The 24,069-nt window shown below is 53.6% G+C and overlaps 7 protein-coding genes across 7 annotated transcripts; 4 read left to right on the plus strand and 3 right to left on the minus strand.

Moving 5' to 3' along the window:
* Window positions 1–1,783: 1,783 nt before the first annotated feature.
* Window positions 1,784–2,041, minus strand: CPAR01_05031 (uncharacterized protein; the record flags this gene model as incomplete). The annotated part of the gene is made up of 1 exon (XM_060489310.1): window positions 1,784–2,041. One exon carries the CDS (start codon window positions 2,039–2,041, stop codon window positions 1,784–1,786), a length of 258 nt encoding a protein of 85 aa, XP_060350776.1.
* Window positions 2,042–6,754: 4,713 nt separating this feature from the next.
* CPAR01_05032 (uncharacterized protein) lies at window positions 6,755–7,844 on the plus strand (the record flags this gene model as incomplete). Its single annotated transcript, XM_060489311.1, has 3 exons — window positions 6,755–6,817; window positions 7,185–7,440; window positions 7,546–7,844. 3 exons carry the CDS (start codon window positions 6,755–6,757, stop codon window positions 7,842–7,844), a joined length of 618 nt encoding a protein of 205 aa, XP_060350777.1.
* A 1,904-nt stretch (window positions 7,845–9,748) lies between these two features.
* On the minus strand, window positions 9,749–11,674 carry CPAR01_05033 (Prp31 C terminal domain-containing protein; the record flags this gene model as incomplete). The annotated part of the gene is made up of 1 exon (XM_060489312.1): window positions 9,749–11,674. The coding sequence occupies one exon, from the start codon at window positions 11,672–11,674 to the stop codon at window positions 9,749–9,751; it is 1,926 nt and encodes a 641-aa protein (XP_060350778.1).
* Window positions 11,675–12,085: 411 nt separating this feature from the next.
* Window positions 12,086–14,160, plus strand: CPAR01_05034 (pre-mRNA-splicing factor CLF1; the record flags this gene model as incomplete). Its single annotated transcript, XM_060489313.1, has 2 exons — window positions 12,086–12,434; window positions 12,491–14,160. The coding sequence occupies 2 exons, from the start codon at window positions 12,086–12,088 to the stop codon at window positions 14,158–14,160; spliced, it is 2,019 nt and encodes a 672-aa protein (XP_060350779.1).
* A 2,547-nt stretch (window positions 14,161–16,707) lies between these two features.
* CPAR01_05035 (uncharacterized protein) lies at window positions 16,708–18,825 on the minus strand (the record flags this gene model as incomplete). The annotated part of the gene is made up of 1 exon (XM_060489314.1): window positions 16,708–18,825. One exon carries the CDS (start codon window positions 18,823–18,825, stop codon window positions 16,708–16,710), a length of 2,118 nt encoding a protein of 705 aa, XP_060350780.1.
* Window positions 18,826–21,564: 2,739 nt separating this feature from the next.
* CPAR01_05036 (uncharacterized protein) lies at window positions 21,565–21,807 on the plus strand (the record flags this gene model as incomplete). Its single annotated transcript, XM_060489315.1, has 1 exon — window positions 21,565–21,807. A coding segment is annotated over one exon (243 nt), but the record flags the coding sequence as incomplete, so codon positions are not given.
* A 699-nt stretch (window positions 21,808–22,506) lies between these two features.
* On the plus strand, window positions 22,507–23,427 carry CPAR01_05037 (uncharacterized protein; the record flags this gene model as incomplete). The annotated part of the gene is made up of 3 exons (XM_060489316.1): window positions 22,507–22,580; window positions 22,674–23,165; window positions 23,223–23,427. 3 exons carry the CDS (start codon window positions 22,507–22,509, stop codon window positions 23,425–23,427), a joined length of 771 nt encoding a protein of 256 aa, XP_060350782.1.
* Between the last annotated feature and the right edge of the window lie 642 nt (window positions 23,428–24,069).

Below are 24,069 nucleotides of genomic sequence, written 5' to 3' on the forward strand. Positions count from 1 at the left end.
GTCAGCTCAGTTGCTTCCCGAGCCTTCCGCAACCCAACCTTTTTCTTTTTTTTGACGGTGAAGAGAAGTCTAAAGCCGTTTTATCCATGCTTTGACAACCATCGTCTATGCGATTGGTTCGGCGCGCGCGCGAGAGAGAGAGGAACACCTACCATGGGCACTGTTGTGCATGGCAACGGCGGTCATCTGAGAGAGGCACGTAGCGCAAAGTAGGTACTAGGCTTCCGGACGAATCACTGAATCTGAACCCAATCCAAATGTCAAGGTTCGCGTACTCGAAAGGGAAACTGGGCGAGTTGTTGCGCTGGGGCTATGGGCAAGGATGCTGTAACGGCTGCCGCATCTCTGGATAATTGAACCGTCATCAAATCGGCCGGAGAGCCCTTCCAGAAGTCCCTTTACAATCTCCAGTTTACATACGAGCCCGGGTCATAGGCTAGTTGCCAACCATGTAGAGCTGGGGGTTTCGCTCAGCGGCCTGGCCTCGTGCTGTGAGCAATAAGTCCTAATCCAACCCTCCCGGATGTGTGGCTCAACTAACGATGCCGGCAAGAGCTCAACTGAGTTCCGGGAGCGTATTTCCGAAAGACAAGCAGGTTTAGCAGCAGCGATATCCTTGAATGTTAGCACCATGTACAGCACGAAGCAAGCCCTCGTGGATTCCAATGTGCAGAGAGACGACAAGACTCAAGAGGAGTCGACAAAAGTGGTTCGAGGGCTCTGGTAAGTCAGGGATTGACCTCGAGGGGAAGAGAGTTATGCCAGAAACGGTACAGGCTATGGGGAAAGGAAGCCGGAAAAGAAAAGTAAGAAAGGGCGTAAGGGTCAAAGGCAGCCTATCAGCAAGGGCTAATGGAACGGATGAGCCTCCCGATCAAGTGGGAAATGGGTTGTGATGTGGCGTCGAAGGGTCTTCTAGCTTGCTTATGCTTGTCCACTTGCCAAGCTGAGAAGGGAAATAATCGTCCACGATCGAGATCTCTCTCTGTGGCTCGTGACAACTTGAGAAGTACCGAAAGACTGAAGTCAGGAAATATTCTGGAGTGTTGGGGTTGGGCTCTGATGGGGAATCAAGCTATGCGATTTTGGGAGGTAAGCGGAACTCGAAGCATCCCCGTCTATCGGCGATGATTGGCGCGCAGCTCCGATTGTATCGAACAGCTCTATACTTACGGATTAGCAGCGGCGAGCGCATTTACTTGCAATTGCTTTCCCAGCTGTGCCAGCCTGCCTAGCAAGGTTTAGGCAGACGGGTGAGGATCACTAGGTGCTAGACCAGGGTGACCTGAAGCGCCTTACTGCTTTGGTAGTAAATGATTCCCGTCCACCTGGTTGTTTCTGGCAGCACCGTCTTAATGCCGTCGAGGCACCCCCTTAAGGTTCTCCCGTCGCCTGTCATGCATCGTTACGCCGTCTGGGAAGAAACTTCAAAAGCCAAGCACACGAGGGATGGATAGATGACGGTCTTCATGATCACCCGAGTGGCGGAAAGAAGACACATCACTCACCAGATAGTCTGTCAAGATCTCAAGCCAAAGACTTTTCAACCTTGCAAAGCTACTCGAATGCCTAGGTTTATCTCCGCATGGCAGGGGGGCCGATCCTCTATTTTGACTTGCTGAAAACTTGAATCCGAGTCCAATAGTATGGCATTCTTTCACAAGTGCATGCTTTCGCAATCGTCGATGTTCGAGAATTGTTTGCGAAATCTTCTCGAGTCTCCAATATTTCCATCGCTACCATCTGCTCGCTTAGAGGTGTTCGTTGATCATTGTCCGTGATGTCAGAAGACGCGAAAAGACGGCAATCTTTGCTTCAATGAAGTCCGGCACTGCTTCCTGAGTCCTTCTCCTCTTTGCTGTGACGTGACAGCACTGTCCCCGTGGGCCCAGACCCAGGCCTGGTGGTCTGGTCGTTTTCGCGACTGTGTGATAGTGGCTCGCTGCAGACGGTGCCCATGTTTATCTGTGAGTTCACGAGTAAGTGACCCTGCCGCAATGTAACAGATGAGAGGTGGAACGATCGCTGAGATAATCACCATCAATCAAATTGAGCGAGGTATGCTGATACATCGGCCAACCTTTGAGTGATGATGGTTGATATTTGGCCGTTTGTCAGAAACATGGTGCGCAATGTCAAAAAGCACCGTCGGCCTTTAGCTGTCCTGTTTTTGGCGGGTTAGCATAGTAGCGGAGTTTTCTCCGGTCGACATCTGTATGGCTGGACAATCGGCAGGCGAAACCCTCGTAAGCAGTACGGTGCACGTTCCAGAAAACGGGAACGGTGGCTTCCCGTACGGATACGTAGGTAGGCCCAGGTAGGTAGGTAAGTAGTTACAGCCAGGTACCGTGCTGTGGGCAGAGGTGTACTATGTAATGCCCTGAATGGCACCACCGGTTGACGAACTCATGGAACGTGGACCATACACACCTGCCGTTTAGAACTAAGGTATCCGTAAGGTTGGGCAACCTGGGCACCAGCACCAAAGAAGACAAGACTGCTTACTTAAGACGAGGGGGGACGGATGTACGGCTATCAGATACGTACCGCACAGAGTTGCTTCTAGCTCTCGACCGGTGAGGCAGCTTGGAGCCGCGGCTACAAAGGTACTCCTAGTCCAACTTACATAGTGCTTCAACAACGAGACACGACATCTACGGAATCGACGTGACAAGTTTGGGAGTCGCGGAGGGGAAGCCCCAGAGCATCGGGGCTACGCGAGGCGAGGGCACACGACGCAGGGCGAGAAATCAGGGACGAGGAGGACCCTAGGGGCATTCTGGTGTTGGGGTGATGAACTGGCCAGTCTCAGTGATCCAGCAAAGTCTGCAACTGCAAGTGTAATGCCATGGCAATCGCCATATAACAAACAGATCGTGATTGCCATGGGAGGAGATGGGGTTTCGGGGACGTGTGGCTCCAAAAGGCGGCGGCGCTAATGCTTCGCCATTCCAAGGAACGAGTCGGCGGGTTGGGCAAAGCAAGTTTTTTTTTTATCCCTCTCCTTTGCGGCGTCACAGAGTTTGAAGGGTCCTACGGCTGACTGCTCTCACCAGTGAACCTCGAGATCTCGAGAATGGCAGTGAATCGGGGTTTAAAAAAGCGTATGGGCCCCATTGTGCTCAAAACGGGCTGGGCGGGCTAGCGGGCAGGTGCGGCCCCACCAAAGGTTCCTTGCACCTGATTGATGTTGGTGTGTTGTAACTTGTGTTGCTTGCTGGACCCCTCGACGAACTGCCATTGTTAGATAACCCCTGCTCCCAACCGCCCGTCTTCGGGCCCCAGCTGGGGTGAGAAGGGGGTGGCTGTAGACGTAGTCCTGCGTCCCCCTCTTCCCTGCTTTGCGACATCCGGAATGGTGCCCCAGAGTTCCTGCCCTTGAGGTTCCTTACCCCATTTTGGCTCTGATCCTAATATCCGCTTGCGAGGTGCTCCGTACCTTATCATGTATCCGTCCTCCTCGTCAAGTGCCCCTTTAAATTATCTACGGTAGCCTCTTGTAAGTCCGGACATGCAACTATCCAGTCAATTCTGCTCCTCTTCTCCTCACATCCTTCTTCGTCTGCCTCGCTTCCCCCGTCCCGTCACTTCTCCAACGCTCCACATCCCTGTGGCGCAATCACCGGAGAACGAACAAGGGTGCCACACATGTACGTACAATCCCATGTGGTGGTGACTTGTCCCTCATCGACGATGGCTGAGGTAGGCATGGTGCATCATTTGGTATGTATTTTCCGATCTCCAGGGTCTTAGCTGCTCCGTCGGACAGCGCCGTTCAACCACTCCAGACACGGAACCCACACCAGTCCGTTTGCCGTCAATCATGCGATGCGCCGCCGCTGCCCTGCTTATTTACTCACTGGCGTGGACATCCCCTCTATTCCTCACCTCTATTGCCTCAGTCTCTTGCGAATGCTATGAATGGTCTTGTTGGAGTTGAAGAAGGGTTCGTTCCCGTTCCTTTGTGCACTTCTGCCAGTCTATTACAATTCCAGTCTTTATTCCAATCCTCTTACCCCGTCGGGAATCATTGCTCTGTCTTGCAATTGGATCAGGTACGGATGAAATCCAACGGTGATCCAAACAAGGTACCGTTCGGACTGGATTCCGTCGCGTCCTTCGAGGGCGTTCCTAAGGTACTGCGCACCCAGATAAGCCCATCAGGTACCTTTGGTATGTCATGTAAGTAAAATCATGAGGTACCTCCTTGGCCAGTACGGATACGGATACTGCGACTCTTTCTACGTGAACGGATACTTCGCGCAGTTCGCACATTGCGTTTTTAAGGGTGCAAGTCCAACCCGACAGCCCCGCAAACCTGCGCCCCGTTTTACTTTCCCGTCCAATTCCTTGGAGAACGTCTGTGGACACTAGGCGTGCGACGTGCGGTGTGCGGTGTGCGCGCGCGCACTCTTGACTCTCGAGTCTCCCCTCTTATCCCCACCTCCATCCTCAGCTCTATGTATACACACTAGATCGACGATCACGACCCCTAGGGTACCGAACCAAGGTCCCTCGCTGTTACCGAGTAGTCTTACTCTTGACGGAGCCCAACCCAACTAATGCACCATTCAGACCCTGAAGATAACGTCGCACCAGCCGCAGAATATTCCGCCTGATCACAACTGATCACCGATCACCGATCCCGATTGACAGGCACACACGTTCCGGAGTGCCTGCTCCGGTACGGTGTGCCTCTGCTTTTGCACCATTTAATGCATGCGAATACAATACACAGCACGCACTTTCAGGCCGGTCACTCTGCGACGACAAGACATGAATATGCGCATATTCGCTGCAGACAATCATCTCGAGAGCTGGAGTATTGAGGCGTACACAGGGCAACGCTTCCTTCGGCACCAATTGGATATGAGGCGCGAAGAAACGACGGCTGATATGTTTTACCTCGCTGTATTGGTTCATTCATTTCTCGACCCAGCACGGTCGCCGACATCAACGCCCATTGCTGAAGATCAAAATATGGTTACTGAGCAGCTCTCAGGTCCATACTCCCACGACTCCGTGCTCCATACCTACTCCATACCCATCACTCTCGGCGGGTCCTTTGTCGTCCTTCAACCGCCAGAGTGACGTAGGTACGGATACATAGGTTTCTCGCAAGACATCTGATCCCCGAAGACGAAAACTCTCTTGCCGCCCCTCGCCATCTCTCTTTCGCGCAGTCGCGACAGCTCCACTCGTGCCAGAAATACCACAGGGACATGGTAGATTGTAGCCTTCCAACGCACCTGGCGCAGCTACCCTATCCTGGTTTCAACCACGCCGTGGTGCCGGGCGGATACATCGGGTGCCCCTTGGCAAGGCCTAGACGAGTCCACAATCCTATTCCACTCCACCGGCAAACTGTGAAAGAGACACCTCTCCCCACCGCGGGATGGAGCTTCATTACCTAAGGTAAGGTAGCTCCATGTATTTTATGCATCTAGACAGCTATCCGGACCTGGCTGTGTGCCTTGCTGACAGACCAAGCAGACTGACAGAGAGTGACAGAAGAACCGTATCAGGCTTGCCCTGCGCGCTTATGCCTGCACCCTGACAGTTAACTTTCATTTGGGTTAAGCATATACAGACAGATGTCCGAATTCCAACTCATAGCATGGGCGCAGAAAGAAACAGGTTCTTTGCCTCCTTACGCGCAACCCCTACGATCACGGGTGCGCGGTGTCCCGGTGTAACTCGCATTGAGTATTGACTGAATGCAGGTGCTGGCTGACACGTTGTACACAATGATTGTCTGCTCGTCTCTTCGCCTTCGTTGCCGCTTCAGTGGTCGAATATGCCTCATCCTTCTCTTCCTCCAACAAGATCGCAGTCCACGATCCAGCGTCCTGTTTCGACTTATCCTGAAAACGCTGTTCTTTTTAGGGACCTCCAACAAAGCGTGCTCTCAGTCTCCGGGCCGGCTTCAATTCAGTAAATGCACGTATCGCTCCGTTTTCTGCCTGCGTTTCGAGTGTACTTGTTTCTCCACCTTGTCTTGCACCCATCCAACCAGCTGGCGTTGTAGCGCCGTCCTCGAACGCCGCAGCCGGGTCCAGTTGGTCGGGGAAGAAGGGTGCCTCCCCGCAGTCCGGCTGGGGACCAATATAATCCAACATCACCCTCACGTCATTGGGGTTTCATCCCTACGTCTTCCCCGAAGACGGGGCATTGGCAGGTGGGCCCTTGCGAGTGGCCTGTCTTTCGGTTTCTTTCTTTAATCGTCCTTTTCCCCTCGAGGCTCAAGTCGAATTCAACTGGCGTCAGCTTGAACGACAAAATTTCTGAACTCGGAATATTGGCCCGCCAAGCTGTCAAGCAAAGACGGGGTGCTCCTGGGTCCTGATTTCACACAGAGAAGCCTCCGAGCGGTTGGAAAGACACGAGATCAACGATAACGGACCCTCGGACTGTCAACCAACGGAATGCTGTCTGGCAATTTTTCCTTTCTTTTATCGGGGGAATGAAATTGCTAACCCTGATAGGTCACGACCTAAGGTGGGTAAAGGTACTTATCCGTACCTCGTAAGGTTATGTATCTTCGGTACGTACTGTCAGGCCTGTTTCTTCGTGCACTTAGTCCCTTGTTGCCTGAGGTCTTCTGGGGAACAAGTCGTCTGCTACTGGGGGTTTCCCTGCGTTTATCAGGACGATCCTCTGGTCCCTGAAGTTCTGGACCGTCCTCTTAACATGGGGTCCAGCTGCAGCCACAAAGTCAAATTTCGGAGGTGCCATCAAAGCGAACTGCCAGACCATGGGATTTCGGGTCCATGCTGATGTGTTGATGCAAGAGAAGACGTCCATGTTGCCAGAGAAAGTGATGAGACAAGCCACAGTCGGCAAGAGATTACCAACAGGATGCCTGTCTACTTTTTTTCTGATGGGTCTTCCAAACATACGAGGGTGAAGGGCTTTGGTCCCTTTTCCCCCTCTTCTGCTCTCTTGTCCGCTCTAACCCCTCCCCTTCCCTCAGACCCTTGCGAACGATGCGGGTACGGAGACAGATACAGAAAAACTCCAGGGACCTCGCAAAGCTCACCGGGGCGGGGACTCTGTCCATGTGAGGCAGCGCCCCCTCCCTCTGTACCTCTATCGATCATGGTTTACGGTGCGGACTGCGCAGTGCAGGCTGCAGCTTGCATTCTGACTCCCCACTCATACTAAGGGTAATACCTAACCTATAGATTTTCAAGGGACCTAACTCCGGCTTTGGCAACCCTCGTGTCATGGTAAGCGGTACGTCATTGTGGCCGAGGGCATGCGTTACCGGCCCCGCTTGTCTTTCGGCCGCGGACGATATTCCCGACGGGCCCTATGGTGTACTCCGTACGGATACAGTAAGGTGCTTTCCGGACTTTTGTTACTTTTGCTGGGCCAACGGGGGCCACTGCGAAACGAAACATGTGCCCATTATTCCAGGCACGAATGGCGCATTGCTAGGTAAGCCCAGCGCAAGTTTGCAACCCCCCCCCCCCCCCCAATTGAGATCTGCACCCATTGCGCCAATGAGCTCAGAACAATGACAACTACCTACGGGCTTGGTAGAAGAATATGGTCGACTTCCCGAGAAGAGGACAATAATTGGCATGCCGAAAGAATGCGTAATTTTCGGGAACGTACGAGTACAAACCCACAGAGCTTTTGTCAAGCAATGCTCGTGTCAACGTTGCTTCGAACTCTATCGTCAACTGTCGATCTGTGCCTGGCGTGATCACTGTTCGCCCGTCGGAATCGACTCCGAGATCCTCGGGGTCCAGTATAGAACCTTGAACAAGAGAAAGCCAAAGAGACACAGAAAAAACTATACACATACAACGAACTCACGCCATATTTGGGGGACGTGAGGGCAGAGAAAAGCATAGGCTCGAGGTTCCATCACCAGCGTTTCATAGCGGGATACCCCGGAAAATCCTGGTCCAGTCGAAGTCTGGAAAGCCTCGCAACGGCGACAGGTTCGGGCGTTCAATATTTGCGCGGCGTGGTCGCGTGAGCTGGTGGCCCTACCTCTCGACAGTGTAGGTAGGTATGGGCACAGATGCTGGGCGGGCTTCATCCTGTGTATGATAGTCCCTAAAGAACTTTCCTTGTTCCCTTAAGGATGCATCCCGTCTGTTCTCAATCTTATGGGCATCGTCGCCTCGTGGCCCCGTTCGAGCCTGTCGCGGCCCTACTCCAAATTAGAGCTTTCGCGCAAACGGTGGGGGGGTACAGTCGGGGAGCTTCGAGATAAAGAAAGAGGGTAAGCGAGCTCTTCAATGCAGAACCTACCGAACAATGGCTGAACCTTGGGAGAAAAGTCTAGTTTCTCAGAGATCTCGCGCGGCAGAAGGCGGCGTGTTCTTGATAGGTGGGTGACGAGGATGAGCCCAACATCAAGACGTGTGGAAAGACGACATTGTGTGTGTGCACAGAGGAAACGTTCTTCCCTTGGGTGAGCCCAGACCCCATCAGGCATGGCCAAAAGGGCAAAAGAAGGCCATCACGGCCCTCCTCTTGTCTAATTAGACTCTCGACCTGCCGACGGTTTTCCCCCTCGTGTTCTTTTTCTCATTATTTCTCCATTTTTCGTACCTAACTGTTTCCATCCCTCCCAATATCTGCACTTCTGCGTGGTTCTCGAAGAAAGGGACGAGCGTTTAATTTTTTTTAAGTACCCAAAGTCTTTGCGTTGCGATGCGTTGCGATGCGTTGCTCGCCCAACAAACGCTGCCACGCCTCCACGCTGCCCAAGCACGTTTGTTACCTTTCAACTTTTCAAGGCACGGATGACGATCGACCGTTCGTTCACCCTCGAACCAAAGGGTCGTGAAGATTGGGCGGATGGTGAGGCCCCCAAAGCAAACGTTGTTTCAAAGGAGCCAAGAAACAGAAATTTTCAGATTTCTTTTGGCATGAACCGCAAAGACGTTTCTACGAAACCATGCTTTTTTTTGCGACGGGAAGGTAAAGATGGAGAAGAGCTACTACCTCGAAAAAAGGAACAAAACGTTGGCGTTTTGGTAAAGGGGATATAGCACACGGGGAGACGACGGGAAGCTTACGGACACCTTCTAGAGAGAGAGAGAGAAGAATTAGGACCAAAAAAAGACGTTTGATCGACATGGCCGTTGGGCTATTACACACATGACATGCGATTTCCAATCTACATCTTGTTCCAATCGTCTCAAAGTTTTCTTCTTCACATAACACACGCGAGCGCACAAGCACACATGGAGGAGCCGAGATGAAGAACTGCCGACAAGACGTAGAAACGGCAATGCGCCGGCAATCGTGGGCTTTGCTTTGTAGTGAGGAAACGGACAAACATACACCTAGTACGTCTTTGGCCCCTCCTTTTCCCCCTCGGACATGGACAGAAGAACGGGATCCCAGAGTTGAGCAACGGGGAAAAAAAGAATTCGTCTGATTTCCATTTCCCGCCCTAGAATGCCTAAATGGTATGCTGCTACTGATACTGATACTGATTCGATGACTCGAATAATGGAAAACCATCCCCAAAACGCCGCACGCCGTTTCCCGCCGGCCGAGTGATCACTCGCTTCGTCTTTGCTCAGCCGCGGAACCCGTTTGACAACCTGGAAACAACCCACCCTCCCCCCTCATTTTCCCTTTCGTCTGCCGGGGCTAGCTTTTCGGGTAAGAGATATGCTTTGTAGACTTTCTTCTCCCAAACTCTTGAATCCTTGCTTAGTCCATTAACATCCTCCTCTCTTGCCACAATCACATCGGCTAGATTAGGCGGGCTCACTCAGCCGCTCCTCGGAGGTGGAGGTCCCATCTTGCCGGCGCCGGTATCAACCCTCTTACTGGGAGGCAAGTCTGGCTTTTTGAAGCCATCATTGGACGAGCCCGCAACCTGGGTGAAAGTGCCACCCTTGAACCACCGGTCCTCCTCCGCCTTTCGCTTGCGACTGAGTTCAGCCTGGACCTTGGGGTCGACGAGCTCCAGACCCTGTACAGGCGTGAAGGCCAGCGAGGATGCCGTGCCCGCTCCCGCGCCCAGCGATGTGCCAACACCTGACGTCCTCAGGCCCTTGCCGCGTAGGTCAATGTTGGAGTTTGCTGATTGTCCAAAACCCCTGAGCGAGGATGCCGCTCCTCCCATGGGCGTTGCGCCGCCCCAGCCCTTGTTCTTCTGGCCGAGCTTGGCCCTCGTGCGTTGATCGACTTGGAGGTTGCGAATTCTGCCGTCGTTACCCTGACCGATCATACCCATGCCGACCGTGGTCTCCCCTGTGCCGTAGCCGACCTCACGCTCCTCCTTGCCAAAGGCCATTCTATTCTGGGCTTTGCGCAATTCCGTCATGGCCGTAGCCTCCTTAGCCTTCCTTGCCCTTCTACCACCACGCTTGCGGGAAGGCTTGTCATCTGGTACCGGCAAAGCTCTGGGGCCCTTGTTTGGAGGCGGTTCCGTGAGCTTCTCGAGTCTTGTGAGGCACTGCTCTTTCAGATCCTCGCCCGTCGAGCCATCGGCGCTGGAGTGAATTCTGTCGACGCGGGCAGCGAGTAGCAGCTTCGCTGATACGATGCGCATGGCCTGTCTCTTGAGATCGTTGGGAATGCCTTGAATGATGGGTGAATGGTAGAGGAAACCCTGCTGTCTGACGCCAATATTCGTAGCCAAGCCCGCGGCACCAGCACCTTTCTTTGAACCCCACGCTGCAATGTTGCACGCGGGCGTCTTCGACAGACCAGTAAGTCCACCGGCGGCGTTCAACAGTTGAGCAGCCGTCAGAGAACCGATCATAGCAGTCAAATTCGGCGCGAACAGATTCATGCGCGACTGGACATAGCCCGTTAGGGTCTTCTTCGCCTTGTCGAGGGAAATGACCATTTCACAGGCTCTGTATACGCGTTCCAGTTCTTCTTGCGACATGTCTCTGCCCTTCGTTGTCGTAGCCTCCACTGTTACGATCATGAGGGATGGGCCGTCAAGAACGGACTTCAGGGAAGCTTGAAGGACATTTTCCGTTGAGTGCTGAAGCTTCTTGATATTCTCCGAATCAAGCGGTCCATTGCCCAAGATCGCGACGACCTTCGCATACTCCAGTGGGTTGGTGATGAGCGTCTCCAGTTCTGGGAATCGTATTGAGTAGTGGTCCCTGATATACTTGTGTACCAAGACGATCTCGCTGTCTATGAGAGTCGACAGACTGTTCGATTGTGTCAGGAGGTGGTATTCGGGATGGTCTTCGATGTTGCCTAGCAGTTCTGTGGGGGTCGGTTGCGACTGGTAGTGTGCGATTTTCTGTAGCGTTCGAGTGACGATGTTAGGGCTAGTTCTCCCAAGAGACGATGTAAACACAGCTTCCATCAAGCAAGTGGTGCTTTCGGGTGCGTCACTTACCTCTAGTACTGGCTCCAAACTTGACATGAGACTGGCGACACTGCGAACATCGTTGACGCCACCCAGCTGCATCTTCTCGACCTTTGCCTTTGTATCCTCTGCATCTTCGACAGGATCAACAGCACCCTTGGGTGTCCCACCCATTTCTTCATCTTGATCCTCAGGTTCGCTCTGGTCATCGTCCAGATCCATGCTGCCCGATGCTTTGCGACCGCTCGCCTCGGGCGCATGATCAAGTCTTAGGGGATCATTGTCTTGCTGAGTCTCCTCTGCTTCCGAGCCAGAGTCCTCGAAATCGTTCAGCAGCTCATCTGCTAGAGTCGCCATGTCGCCAGTCGCAGCTACCGAAGTGGCTGTTGGATGGTAAAGTCGCCTAGGAAGGAAGTACGGCGTGGCGAAGTTGTGAGATTGGGAGGATATAAAGATACGGAAGCCTCGCGAGGCTACGGAAGTTTTGGCGCGACGGGTGGGTCTAAGCCACAGAAGCTCGTTATCGGAGTGGCTGGTGCCGATAAGAGCTGCGTTTTTCCAACGCTTCAGCCTTGGGCCTGTCGCCTGAGAATCGTTGGTGTTTGCGACTGGTGCAGAATATCATCAATTGGGCAATAAGGTGACGCGATTCAACCTGCCGGTACCCATACAAAGCCGAAGTTTTGTACCGTCACATTTAGCGACCCCAATTACACGCGACTTCACGCGCTTCCCCGAGTTTAATCGATTTCGACTTTGCTCGACACCATGGAGGCGTCACGAGGACCCCCGAAGGTCAAGAACAAGGCCGCTGCGCCTGTTCAGATCTCTGCAGAGCAACTTCTACGAGAGGCTGTTGACCGACAAGAGGTCGCTCTACAGGCACCTACTCAGCGGTTCGCCGATCTAGAGGAACTTCACGAATTCCAGGGCCGGAAACGACGAGAGTTCGAAGACTATGTTCGACGCAATAGAGTCAACCTCAATAACTGGATGCGATATGCGGACTGGGAGCTGGAGCAAAAGGAATTTGCGCGCGCAAGATCAATCTTCGAGCGCGCGCTCGATGTGCACCCCAACGAGATCAAGTTATGGATCAGGTACATCGAGTCGGAGAGTATGGAAACCAACCCCAACCCTCTGTGACAAGACAAACAGCTGACTTTCTCCCAGTGAAATGCCGAAACATCAACCATGCGCGTAATCTTCTCGACAGGGCCGTCACACGATTACCTCGTGTCGATAAACTTTGGTACAAATATGTGTACATGGAAGAGATGCTGGGCAACGTTCCAGGAACCCGCCAAGTATTTGATCGTTGGATGCAATGGCAACCCGATGAAGCTGCGTGGAGCGCATACATTAAGCTGGAAAAGAGATACAATGAGTTCGACCGAGCCAGAGATATCTTCAGAGCATTCACACTCGTCCACCCGGAACCTCGAAACTGGATCAAGTGGGCGAAATTCGAGGAGGAATTTGGCACGAGTGACATGGTACGCGACGTATTTGGTACTGCGATCGAAGACCTCGGCGACGAATTTGTGGACGAGAAGCTCTTTATTGCCTATGCACGATACGAGGCGAAGTTGAAGGAGTACGAAAGAGCCAGGGCGATCTTCAAGTACGCACTGGATCGCCTTCCTCGCTCTAAATCAATGATACTTCACAAGGCTTATACGACCTTTGAGAAGCAGTTCGGAGACAAGGATGGCGTCGAGGATGTCGTACTTTCAAAGCGCCGTGTTTACTACGAAGCACAAGTCAAAGAGAACCCGAAGAACTACGATACATGGTTCGACTACACACGTCTGGAGGAAACCGCTGGCGATCTCGACAGAGTCCGCGACATCTACGAGAGGGCAGTATCACAAGTACCACCAGCGCAAGAGAAGAGATTCTGGAGACGGTACATCTACCTCTGGATCAACTACGCCATCTTTGAGGAGTTGCAGGCAAAAGACATGGAGCGTGCAAGGCAAATCTACAAGGTTTGCCTGGAACTGATACCCCACAAGAAATTCACCTTTGCCAAGGTCTGGCTGCTAAAGGCACAATTCGAGATTCGGCAGGGTGAGCTGACGGCGGCTCGCAAGACCCTGGGCCAGGCTATTGGCATGTGCCCGAAGGACAAGCTGTTCAGGGGTTACATTGAGCTGGAACTGAAGCTCTTTGAGTTTTTGCGATGCCGGACGCTCTACGAGAAGCACATTGAGTGGAACGCCTCCAACTGCCAGACTTGGATCAAGTTCGCCGAGCTCGAGCGCGGCCTTGACGACTTGGAGCGGACCCGGGCCATCTTCGAGCTGGCCGTGAGCCAACCGGTTCTCGATATGCCCGAGTTGCTATGGAAGGCCTACATCGATTTCGAGGAAGAGGAGGAAGAGTACGAGCGCACGAGAGAACTTTACGAGCGCCTCCTTGAGAAGACGGATCACGTCAAGGTATGGATCAGCTACGCCCACTTTGAGCTCAACATACCCGAGGACGAGGAAGAGGCAGAAGAGGAGGCACCGATCAGCAAGGAAGCCAAGACGAGGGCACGCAAGGTCTTTGAGCGCGCGCATAAGAGCATGCGCGACAAGGAGCTCAAGGAGGAGGCGGTCACGCTGCTCAACGCGTGGCTGTCGTTTGAGAGGATACACGGCGGGGACGACGAGATTGAGAATGTGCAGAAGCTGATGCCGCGCAAGACGAAGCGCAGAAGGCGCTTGGAGGACGACAGCTTCGAGGAGTACATCGACTACGTCTTCCCCGCCGACGACAAGCAGACGCAGAACCTGTCGAATCTGTTGGCCATGGCGCAGGCCTGGAAGCAGCAGGGAGGAGATGCTGCGGCATAAAATTCATCCGTCGGAAGAGAAGACGATGTTTTGTTATTTTTACAATTCTATGCTCTTTAGCAACCCCATTGTGCCCAAAAACAAAAGCTTCCATCAAATTCTGAGATGCCCTACCCAGCATCAAAAAAGAGAGTTCGGACCAAATCATCCGTGTCTCATCTTATCCAGATTTCTATTGTCTCGCCATGGGCATCCCCGGTAACCAGTCATCTGAAGCTCCCGCCGGATGGGTGAGCCGGCGAACCTTATTCCATGCGAGAGTCAAGACTTTCGTTCTCTTTTCTGCTTCTTCAGACTTCAGGTCTACTCCTTGCCCCAGACACATAACTTACAAGTTTCGCACGCAACCCAAGGAGCTCCTGACCAATAAACACAGATGATCTAGTAGTTGGTGCAATTCAGCAGACTACGGTACTGGACTTTGGGGCTTACCCATCATCGGGATGGCGGGCGGATAGAACATGTCAGACCAGTCATCTGACTGACGATGTCTTCACCAATAGCGACTGCAGGCGCGAGGGAGGGGAGGGGAATCCAAGAAAAAAAAAAATGCGGCGGATGTACAATGATGTCATTTTCTATTGATTGCTCAGCCGCCTATCACCCCGCCACCATCCTTTCCCACGACACCACACGACATCTTTCGATGCCGTCAAGCAACCAACGCACGCTATCCGTACTAATGGGAGTGTAGGGTAAGGTAGTGTAGAGCACGAGTCACTTTTTATCGCCCACGGCAGTCTGACATTGATTGACTGGGCAGGAAAGCTAACCATGGCACACTGCCTGGATCGGATCGAATTTCCCATCACCATTGCCTTTCTTTCCCCCAGTCCAAGAAGTTAGAACAGGCTGAACGACAGAACAGCCAGGACATCAGCCGACGGACGGTGCCGACGTCTGCCCATGTGTCCCCCCCACACCCCATCTCTTGTCCGCATGATGCACTGTTTCCAACGTGCCAGCTTGACCGAGACCGAGGCAGAAATGGCAGATCAGAACGGCCCAAAAGAGCAATTAAAAAAAAGTTGGCAGAGCTGTTGTCAGAAAATCAGCAGACTTGATAATGATGGGTTGAGAGAGTGGGGGGAGCGTCGGAGGAACAGTCTAGAACATCTTTATTCACATCTGCCTCGCTATTCCGATAGGTAGGTATGGAGGTATGGTAGAGGAAACCGAAGAGGAAGCAGCCCAAGATATGTACTCACTGAGTCGATTACTCGCGGGGTGGCTGCAGCTCTTGGCTCTGGGCACTGCCGGTGACATGGTAAGGAGGGGAGAGGTATGGGCTGTTTCGGACCCGACCGCTCTTGCCGGGGGGTCTTCTGTTGCGTATCACATAGTCACACAAAGCGTCAGTTCTCAGTCACCAAAGGGTACCCAGCCATAGTCAAGAGAAGGGAATCGGGAGAAGAAGTCAGGTCGCAACGGTTATCATATCTCATACTCATAATATCGGGAACTACATATCCAGCCAAGTATCATGAAAACAAAATGCCCATCCTCCTATCTAAGTAGGAAACTGTGAAGCCAAGAGACCAGAAAATATCGTGTGATGAGTGGTTGTTGGGGGATAGGGAGGGGCAGCGAGTGCATCGCGGTAACTCGACGATGATGATCTTGTGCTCTGGCCCGAGTACTAAAACCCACGTAGCCGTCTTTTCCGTCGCATATCATCATCCCGCATATGCCACCCCTCCCTTCCCGTCTATTCCCCAATCTTTTCAACTGGTAGCCGCCTTCTCTCACCGCCGCTTGTCCGTTCCCGCGCTAGCGAAAAATGTCCGGTCTGTCTCAGGAACAGGGGTCCCTTCTCATCGGGTTCCGCTTGGCTGCTTCAACCACTACGAGCCCGGGGCCATGTGGTGGCCAGACCTCTCTCTGTCTCTCCCACTTCATTGCTTAACTCGAACAAAAACATTTGGTTCCAATCAGACCCTGCCGATCAGCCTCGATCTCGGCTCCATCGTTTGCCCATTTTGTCTGAGCTGCAGGCTGCGATGCCCTCCATTTGGTACTACTGTCATCCGCAGGGGCCGAAGACAACAGCTCAACCAGTGACGATGCATCTGGTTCTTCTTGACGGCGGTGCAGGCCGATTAGTAACGGCGGCGTTGGTCCCGGTCTGTCACAATCCAATTAGAATCAGTTATGGTTCATGTACAAGAGAAGATTGCGTGTAGATTGGCAACAAAAGGGGAAAAGGGAATCCATCTATCTGAGTAAACGCAATGCAAGGTGGCGCCCGTCGAGGGTCGTTGTGAAACGTGTGAAGCGCCACTCCACATCCCCTTAGTCTTCCAAAATCTTTCCCAGTTTTGTTTGAAAACAGATATAAATGTGGCTGAAAGATGACTTGTAGAAAAATGTCGTAGCGTCGTAGTGTCTTGTACAGGCATTATAGGTCGTAAAAGGAACCGAGGGGTTGAGGGCAGAGTGAGACTAACAGCCCGTGCGGGCGAGGACGTTGTCTTGAGGAATCCGATGAGTACCAACAAGGACGAAACACCCCACCGTTCAGGACTGAAGTGCCCTCTCCCGGACTTCTCAGTCTCTGTATCTCCTGTCGTCATAACCAACAGGAGGTGCAGGCAGGTGCCCGGAAGAGTACGGGTTATCGTCGTAGTAAGTTGAACCATAGTCATACCGCTCTCCTCGTGGAGAACCAGCATGAGACCAGTCGTCAGCCCTACTCCGTCGACCACCATGGCCGTCGGTGAGCCTCTTCTGCCGCTCAAGTCGTTTCTGGTGTCGGATTTCCTTCTCGTGTTGGAATTCCTTGCATTCGTGCGTCATCTCTTTGGCTTCCTTAAGCTCAGACCAGGCACCCTTGATACCGAGGGCAGCGATTCCAACAGAGGCGGCGTCTTGCACGAGAGCCTTGGTTTTGAGCTTTTTCGCCTCCTCTGGGCTGAGCCGCCCTTCCTTCACAGCCTTCTGCCTTGAATTGCGTTTCTCCATACTTTGATAGACCCCATGTGCCGCGTGAATGGTGGCAACGGCCGCTAGGCCGGTTGTAATGACTTGCTTACCTCTCATTTTCCTTGCGCGCTTCGCATCATCATCCGAGTCTCCAAGATCAGATTCGGAACTGGTGTCCGACTTTCCTCCCCTGCGGCGAGATCGGTCTCGGCGCCGGCTCGTGTATGACGATCTGTCATCGTCGTATGCGTCGCGTCCACCACGTGCGGATCCCCTGTCGTAGTCGTCGTATTCATCAGAGTATCTCCGGGTCATGCCGCCGCGTCGAGAGCTACGGTCGTCATCGTAGTAATCATCTCGGCCATACTTCTCTCTCTCCTTTTCCTCCGGGTTGCTGCCAATGCCAATCTTGGCGAGTCGCTTCCGTGCAGAGTCGACAACACTGCGGCTTCTGCTGCGTTGGCGGGGTTTGTCGCGACCATCGCGGCTAGAGGCACGGCTGTCATAAGAGTCGGCGCTGCGGCCACGGCTCCGGGACCGCACGTTCTCGATAGCCTTCTTTGCGCCAAAGGCACCTAGACCGGCAGTTGCCAGAGCAGCCAAGCCCGGTCCGCCGCCTCCGCCGTCAGAGCGAGCGCGCGACCTCGATCGGCTTCGTCCGGTTCGGCGGTCCTCCTCGATGTTGCGCTTGGATCCGTTGATGACCCGGTTACCCACCAGACCACCGATGACGGATTCGGCCAGGCCCAACTTGCTCTGTTTCTCGCCGCCTTGTGCAGCGTCGATGGTAGCCGCACCAGCGGCAGCAGTGATGATGCGCTTTGTCTTCTCGCCCTTCCAGCCGCCGGGCTCCTTCGCAACACGGAAAGCCTCAGTGGCTCCGGCAATGAGAGAAGCCATGGCAGCCTTCTGCATCTTGCTGGCGGCTTCATTTCCGGGTCCTCGAGACTTGGACCGAGAAGATCTCGAGTCAGGGCTGCCTCGTCGGCTTCTAGTGTCGCTACGCCGGTCGTCGCCACCACTGGCGCCTGTGAGAGCTTTGACAGCAACTCCCAGACCAGAGGCTGCGAGAGCGTTCTCCAAGAAAGACTTGTGACCCTTTTTCTCCCTGTCTCCCTCCTCGTCGGAGTAGTATTCGGTGACTCGACCGTCACGGCCGCGATGCATGACATAGGTGGACTTGTCCTCCTCCTTTTCCTTGCGCTTGCCGTAGTACTCTGCGCCCTGGTAGCCGGCAAGAGCTCCAGCTGCTCCCAATGCCGCCGAAGTCAGGTAGTTTCTCTCGATTTCGCCGCGGTGTTCCTTGGCTTCCTTTCTATCGTAAAGCTCCTTGCCGCCAAAGGCTAAGGCCGCACCGGCAACAGCAGCCAGAATCTTTTCTTGTTGGTTGATAACGCGCTTACGAGACCTCTCCTCTTCGGCGTAGACGAGGCTGCCAGCTTTCCGGCTGCGACGATCATACTCGCGATCGTAGTATCGGTCCCGGTCGTCATAGCGGGGGTCGTCGTAGTAGCCGGGTTCTGCTGACCGAGTTCTCCGGGAATCTCTATAGCCGGGAGGGGGGAAGTCTCGGCGGACTTCTTCAATAGAGAGCTCGCTGTTCTCTCGGGCACGAGGAATGATCTCGCGGGTTTGGTGAACTTTAAGATAGCCTTCGTCGGCATAACGGGGATCAATTCTCTCCTCACGACGCTCCTCGCGCACGTAGCGACGAGTGCGCTGAGGCTCTTCGTAGTAACTCATGTCGGCTGACGAGAGTGGGCGTAAGAGCCAAGCAGGCTCGGTGGGTAGGTTTCGATTTGAAGCGGGGTGGTGTAAGTCGTATGAGTGAAGTGACACAGTAATAGGGTTTGGCTCGAGTATGCCGCCAGAGATGATGGTTCAACTGGCGAGACTGAAGTATGGTTGAAGAACTTTCGATGAAGACGCTGAAATGTCTATGAGTTGTTAAAGTTAGAAAGATGAAGGACAACAAGCCCCGGGAAGAAATGAAGGAGGGGAAGAGATGATGAGCGAAGACAGGGGGGGGGGCGCCAGGGCTAGCTAAAAGAAAGCGGATGGGCAAGGGTCCAGCAAGACGGGAGGGCAAAGGCAATCAGGCATGGAAGGAAAGAGACGGCAGGGACGGGGAGGTCACTTCAGGCAGAGAAGCCAGCCAGATACAGCCACCTTAGGCCTGGAGTGGGCAGGGCAGAACAGGGTTGGGCTGTCCGAAGACATGGATGCGACATGTCGACGACTCAGCGTTGCTCCCAAAGATGCAGCATTTGGAGCGGCAGCGGCAGCAGAAACGGAGGGTGCGGGAACCACCTCAGGGAAAGAAATGCTAAGGCAAGGCATGTTCCATACGGGCATGCGAAAGTACCTCGCCCGCAAAAGTACCGTGAACAAATACTTTTGAAACTTGTTCTTGAACAAAATGGGACCCTTTTTTCTCATCCGAAAGGTAGCCCATCTACACAACACAAGCTACCGTACTGGCAAAAGAGTCATTTGGACATGCCGTAAAGCCCCCCTCTCTTCTCAACGTCTGACCGAAAAGAGTGTGCCCTTCTTTCGGTCGTCCAATTTTCCAGTTGCTCATTCTCACATTGGCTGGGCACCGAGAAAAAGTAAGACGAGTGGCCAGGCAGGCTGTCTAGTGCGCCTAGAGACTTGTGCTAGCGCTGTCGTAAGTGGCATGAGAGGACGGGTGCTCCCTGCGACAAACCCGAGGCCGCTGCGCACCAAAAACTAGTGTAAAGTCCAAGGCAAGTGATGGAGGTATGGTGGTCGTGGCTTTGGGGGACCTTTGGGAGTCCTCTCCGGTAATCTTGCAAGTATGCAACAGCTCCTCGGGTTTCAAGCAGTGCAGCGTCTGTTACTTGCTCCGAAAGCTGGCAAATACGTCCGCGCCTCTTTGTTCGCGAGAAGAACGAGCATGGTAAGGTATGTGCGCGGCCTCTGATGCAGTCGGCATTGCCTACCTGCATGTAACGCCTGCAACTTGTGCCTGTGACCTCGAGCCTGGGGGAGCCGTAGTGGCATATGGGTTCCCTGGAGTATTCTAGCTGGAGGGCGGAGGGGAGGGCGGGACGAGTTGACAACGAAGCAGTAGGAGAGAGTATGACCTCATACCTACAGGCATTCTGGCCAATGAGACATCGAGAATCGCTCTTGCCTTACCTCTCATAGTGTGCCCTCCACTTGGCCGAGCGCCCATAGGAGGGGCTAAAGACCCAGTACCTACATAGTAAGGCAGGACTCTGCCACCGAGTGCTCGGTCAGTCCGCGAAAACACCCATTTCTGCTTTCCCACTGAGCCAGGTGATGCCCAACAATGTACGGAACATGTCTGTCATAACCATAATTGAGGATCCCTGTTGATTTATTTCTTTTTTTTCCTTTCTCTTAATGCCTCAAGTTCCACGAGGTTGGTTTCTCTCGGTAACAGGTTGATCACGTCGAAGGTAGGTTGTGAATATTTTGGGGGTTCGTCGTAATTGCGGCATGATATCATTCGTTTCCAAACAGCAAGAAGTTACCGAAAATGCAACAAACCTCATTCGGTATCTTTCGAGATGCAGCACTTACTGGCCAGACAGAATTGATGGGAACGCGCTAAGATATGTAGTCGCGGATGACAAGCAGATACCTACTGTGTAAGTAGAATCATAGAAGGGAAGTGATCGAATAGAACATTGAAAGTGGGTGAGATGATTGATTGGGCTGAGAATCTGAGGTGGACTGTGGAGCGAATCTAATGCCCCGCGGTGACAAACTTGAGGAGGGGAACCTGGAAAATTGCTCCGAAAGGGCAAGGGTGTTCTTGAGCCCGTGACGTAGTGTTGCACTTCTGCTGCTTCTCAACGGAGTACCTACGGAGTACTGGGACTGGTTACGTTGCGCAGCCACACTCTGCATCGGAAAGTGCCACACGTGGACGATGGATGTGTGGCGGCTGTGGCCTGGTCACTGCCCCAAGGTCTGGACCTCAGTTGTCACGTGCGTTGTCTGGTCCGAGAATTACCTCATCCTAGCACGTGCCCGTATCAACGGCGGAAAACGGGAGCACCGGCCGTGAGTGGGGATCCCTTGTTCCTGCCTCCCCAGCTCGAACAATTGCTTTGTGTGATTCGTCTAAAGAAAACGGCGTTCGCCAATGATGCAGCCCAGCTCGAGAGTGTGGACCCACGGCAACTACCCGCCAACCACATCCCTCCACCTCCACTACCTGCCTCGCTTTGCATCTCTTCACCGTAACCTGATTCTTGTGCTTTCGCGCGGGGGAGAAGCGCATTCTCATGACCAGAGTTCGCTCAAATGCCAGTTTTGCTTTCACCACAGACTCGTCTAAAAGTCTCTGCAGTAATGCCCTTGATTCCCATCAAAGAGGGAGAACGACTCTGAAGATTTTCAACGAGACGAGCACAGCTCCAAGCAAGTCATACAGCCAAAACGTTTGACAGAATAACCAAGATACCTGCCTACAGCTGGGGTTTTCTCGGCTCCGTAATTGAATCCTCAGCTTGCTCGACTTTTCCCCAGCCTCCCAAGTTCTCAACAACCCAACCCCATTCCACGATCAGGGCCGGCAAACACGCAACCTGGTGCCAATCAGTTCCCCTGCTTGCTCGAGTGAGCCAACACCGCTATGCCATCACCCGTGTATTCGTACCCATTTCGGTGCAATCATTCACGTTGTGCAAGGCAAATCCTCTACGACCCGATTCGACCGCACAATGACACACGCAAGCAACCGGGTCAACCGTCAACGTCACGCCAGCTCAATCCCGCCCGGGGCCTCACCTTCACTTCAGCCAGTCACGCCTGAACGGCTCTGCCCTGCCCTGCTTTTTCCTGCTTCTCGTCACGTCTTCCTCCGTTTACAGCTTCGTTTGTTTCTTCCCTGTTCGCGCCCTGCCCGCTTTGCCGTTTGCCCAGCTCAAAGCTGCTTCTGGCCTGCTTCTGGCCGGCTACTACTGCGGCTGCAAGGGCCTCGAAGCATCGAGCATCTCTACCCAACCTCCGCTTTCCAAGGAATACAGACCAGGGTATGTGAAAAAAAAGACCAACACCAAGATTTTTGGCCCGCCTGTTTCTCGCCCCTCACAATGGGCAACAAACGCGCAATTCCCAGCTTTCGCTTCCACCATCGCTGTCGCCATGGGTTCCCCATTCGTTCTGGCCTGCTCCGTGGTCGTACCCGCGCCAGCTTCACCGCGTACGGCGTCATTTGTTTCTTGACTGCATCACCACGATTTCTCGTCTGTTATTTAAATCATTCATCCACCCTCCGAAGCTGTGTCCCGTAGTTCACTCTCTTTCCCTCCCATCCGCTTTTGTTTGCTTCAGCCAGCCCGTGATACCCCCCCCTCCGCAAGAACTTCTGCCGCCTTGTCCTCAACAGACCTGTGATACCCATCCCCTCAACCAACAAACAATATGAAGTCTGCCATCATTCCTCTGGCCATTGCCGCCAAGCTGGCTGTTGCCAACCCCATCGACGCGCGCCAAGTGTAAGACACACAGCTTCTCCCGCTCGGGATCTAAAAGATAGCTCAAGGGGAGCTTCGGAGCTAGCCAGACATATACTAACACAGCCCTCACAGCTCTGACGCCCCGGCCTTCACTGCCGCCGCCGATGCTCTCATCTCGGCCTACATTCCCACTGACCAGTGGGACTCCCTGACCTCGGCCTTCGGCTCCGCCGCTAGCGCCGCCAGCGTCACCGGGGATCTCAAGTCCTACATCTACTCTGTCCTCAAGGCCACTAGCACCCCGGACTGGTTCTCCGCGGCCATCCCGACGCAGTACACCAGCCAGTACGGCGCTCTCGAGTCCGCCATTGAGAGCCTCCGCCCCACTGCTGCCCCGGCCGGCACCCCCGTGCCCACCGTCATCGCCGTCACCACCACCAACTCGGACGGCAGCACCATCACCACCGAGATCTCTACCACCGTCACCCCCGTCCCGACCACAATCACCACCGACGTCGTACCCACGCTCTCCCCCAGCATCGTCACCGGCACCGACTCTGCTGGCAGCGCCTTCACCTCCACTGTCCTGAACACCGCATCCGAGTCCGCCACTGGAACTGCTGCGTAAGTTTTCCCCATATCCTGCCATCAACTCACATGTATCCTAACACTTTTCGACAGTACCACCGGTGCGTCCGAGTCCGCCTCCGCAACTGAGAGCGGTGCGTCTGAGTCCAGCGGCGCTTCCGCCACTGACGCCTCCGGCTCCGCAACTGGCTCTGCCGCACCCTCCTCCACCGAGGCCCCCAACGCTGCCCCGACCGCCATGGTTCACGGCCTAGTTGCTGTTGCCGCCGGTGTTGTCGGTCTCGTCATGGCCTTCTAAGTGGGATGAGTGACAAATGTTAAGCGAAACGCAGTAAACGGTCTGAATAATGAGGCAAACGGCATGAAGAACTTGTAGATAATGACTTTTTTTCGGTCTAATTCCCTTCTCTTCTTGGTTCTCTACTTCTGTCAAAACGGCAGATGGCGAGACTTGAGATTAGGATGGTTATGTAATAATGAGTAATATGGCATGACTTTCCCAACATATTTCATCCGAGTCTTTTGTTCGCGTTTCGTGAAACTTCGAGTGGGGCATGATAAGCCCAAACTCATCTTCTCTTAATTCACGTCACTCAAGCGTGCCAGGGCATTTTCTGTATGTACTGGTATGAGTCTCTGGATTTTGGCCCTGTTGTTTATATTCGGCCGGGTGTTCTACCAGCTCACGGTTCCGTGATCTACAGGAGCAAGTAAAGAACCTAGCTTGAGCGTGAAGATATCTCAGAGGTCCAGGCAGCAATGGTACCTTCAGAGACGACAGAAGCCTACTTCAGTTCTCACGGCTGGGCGCTTCGAAATCATCACATCGTTCCTTAAAAGAAGTCATGTAAGTATCATTGGTGTGCGAGAACACAAGCTCTACCAACTAGAATATAAAAGCTGCGAACGAGCTGGATACAACCACTCACGTTTCACGAGC

This window comes from Colletotrichum paranaense (genome assembly GCF_030867605.1).
Source record: "Colletotrichum paranaense strain IMI 384185 chromosome Unknown Scaffold_4.1, whole genome shotgun sequence".
NCBI classification, from domain to species: domain Eukaryota; kingdom Fungi; phylum Ascomycota; class Sordariomycetes; order Glomerellales; family Glomerellaceae; genus Colletotrichum; species Colletotrichum paranaense.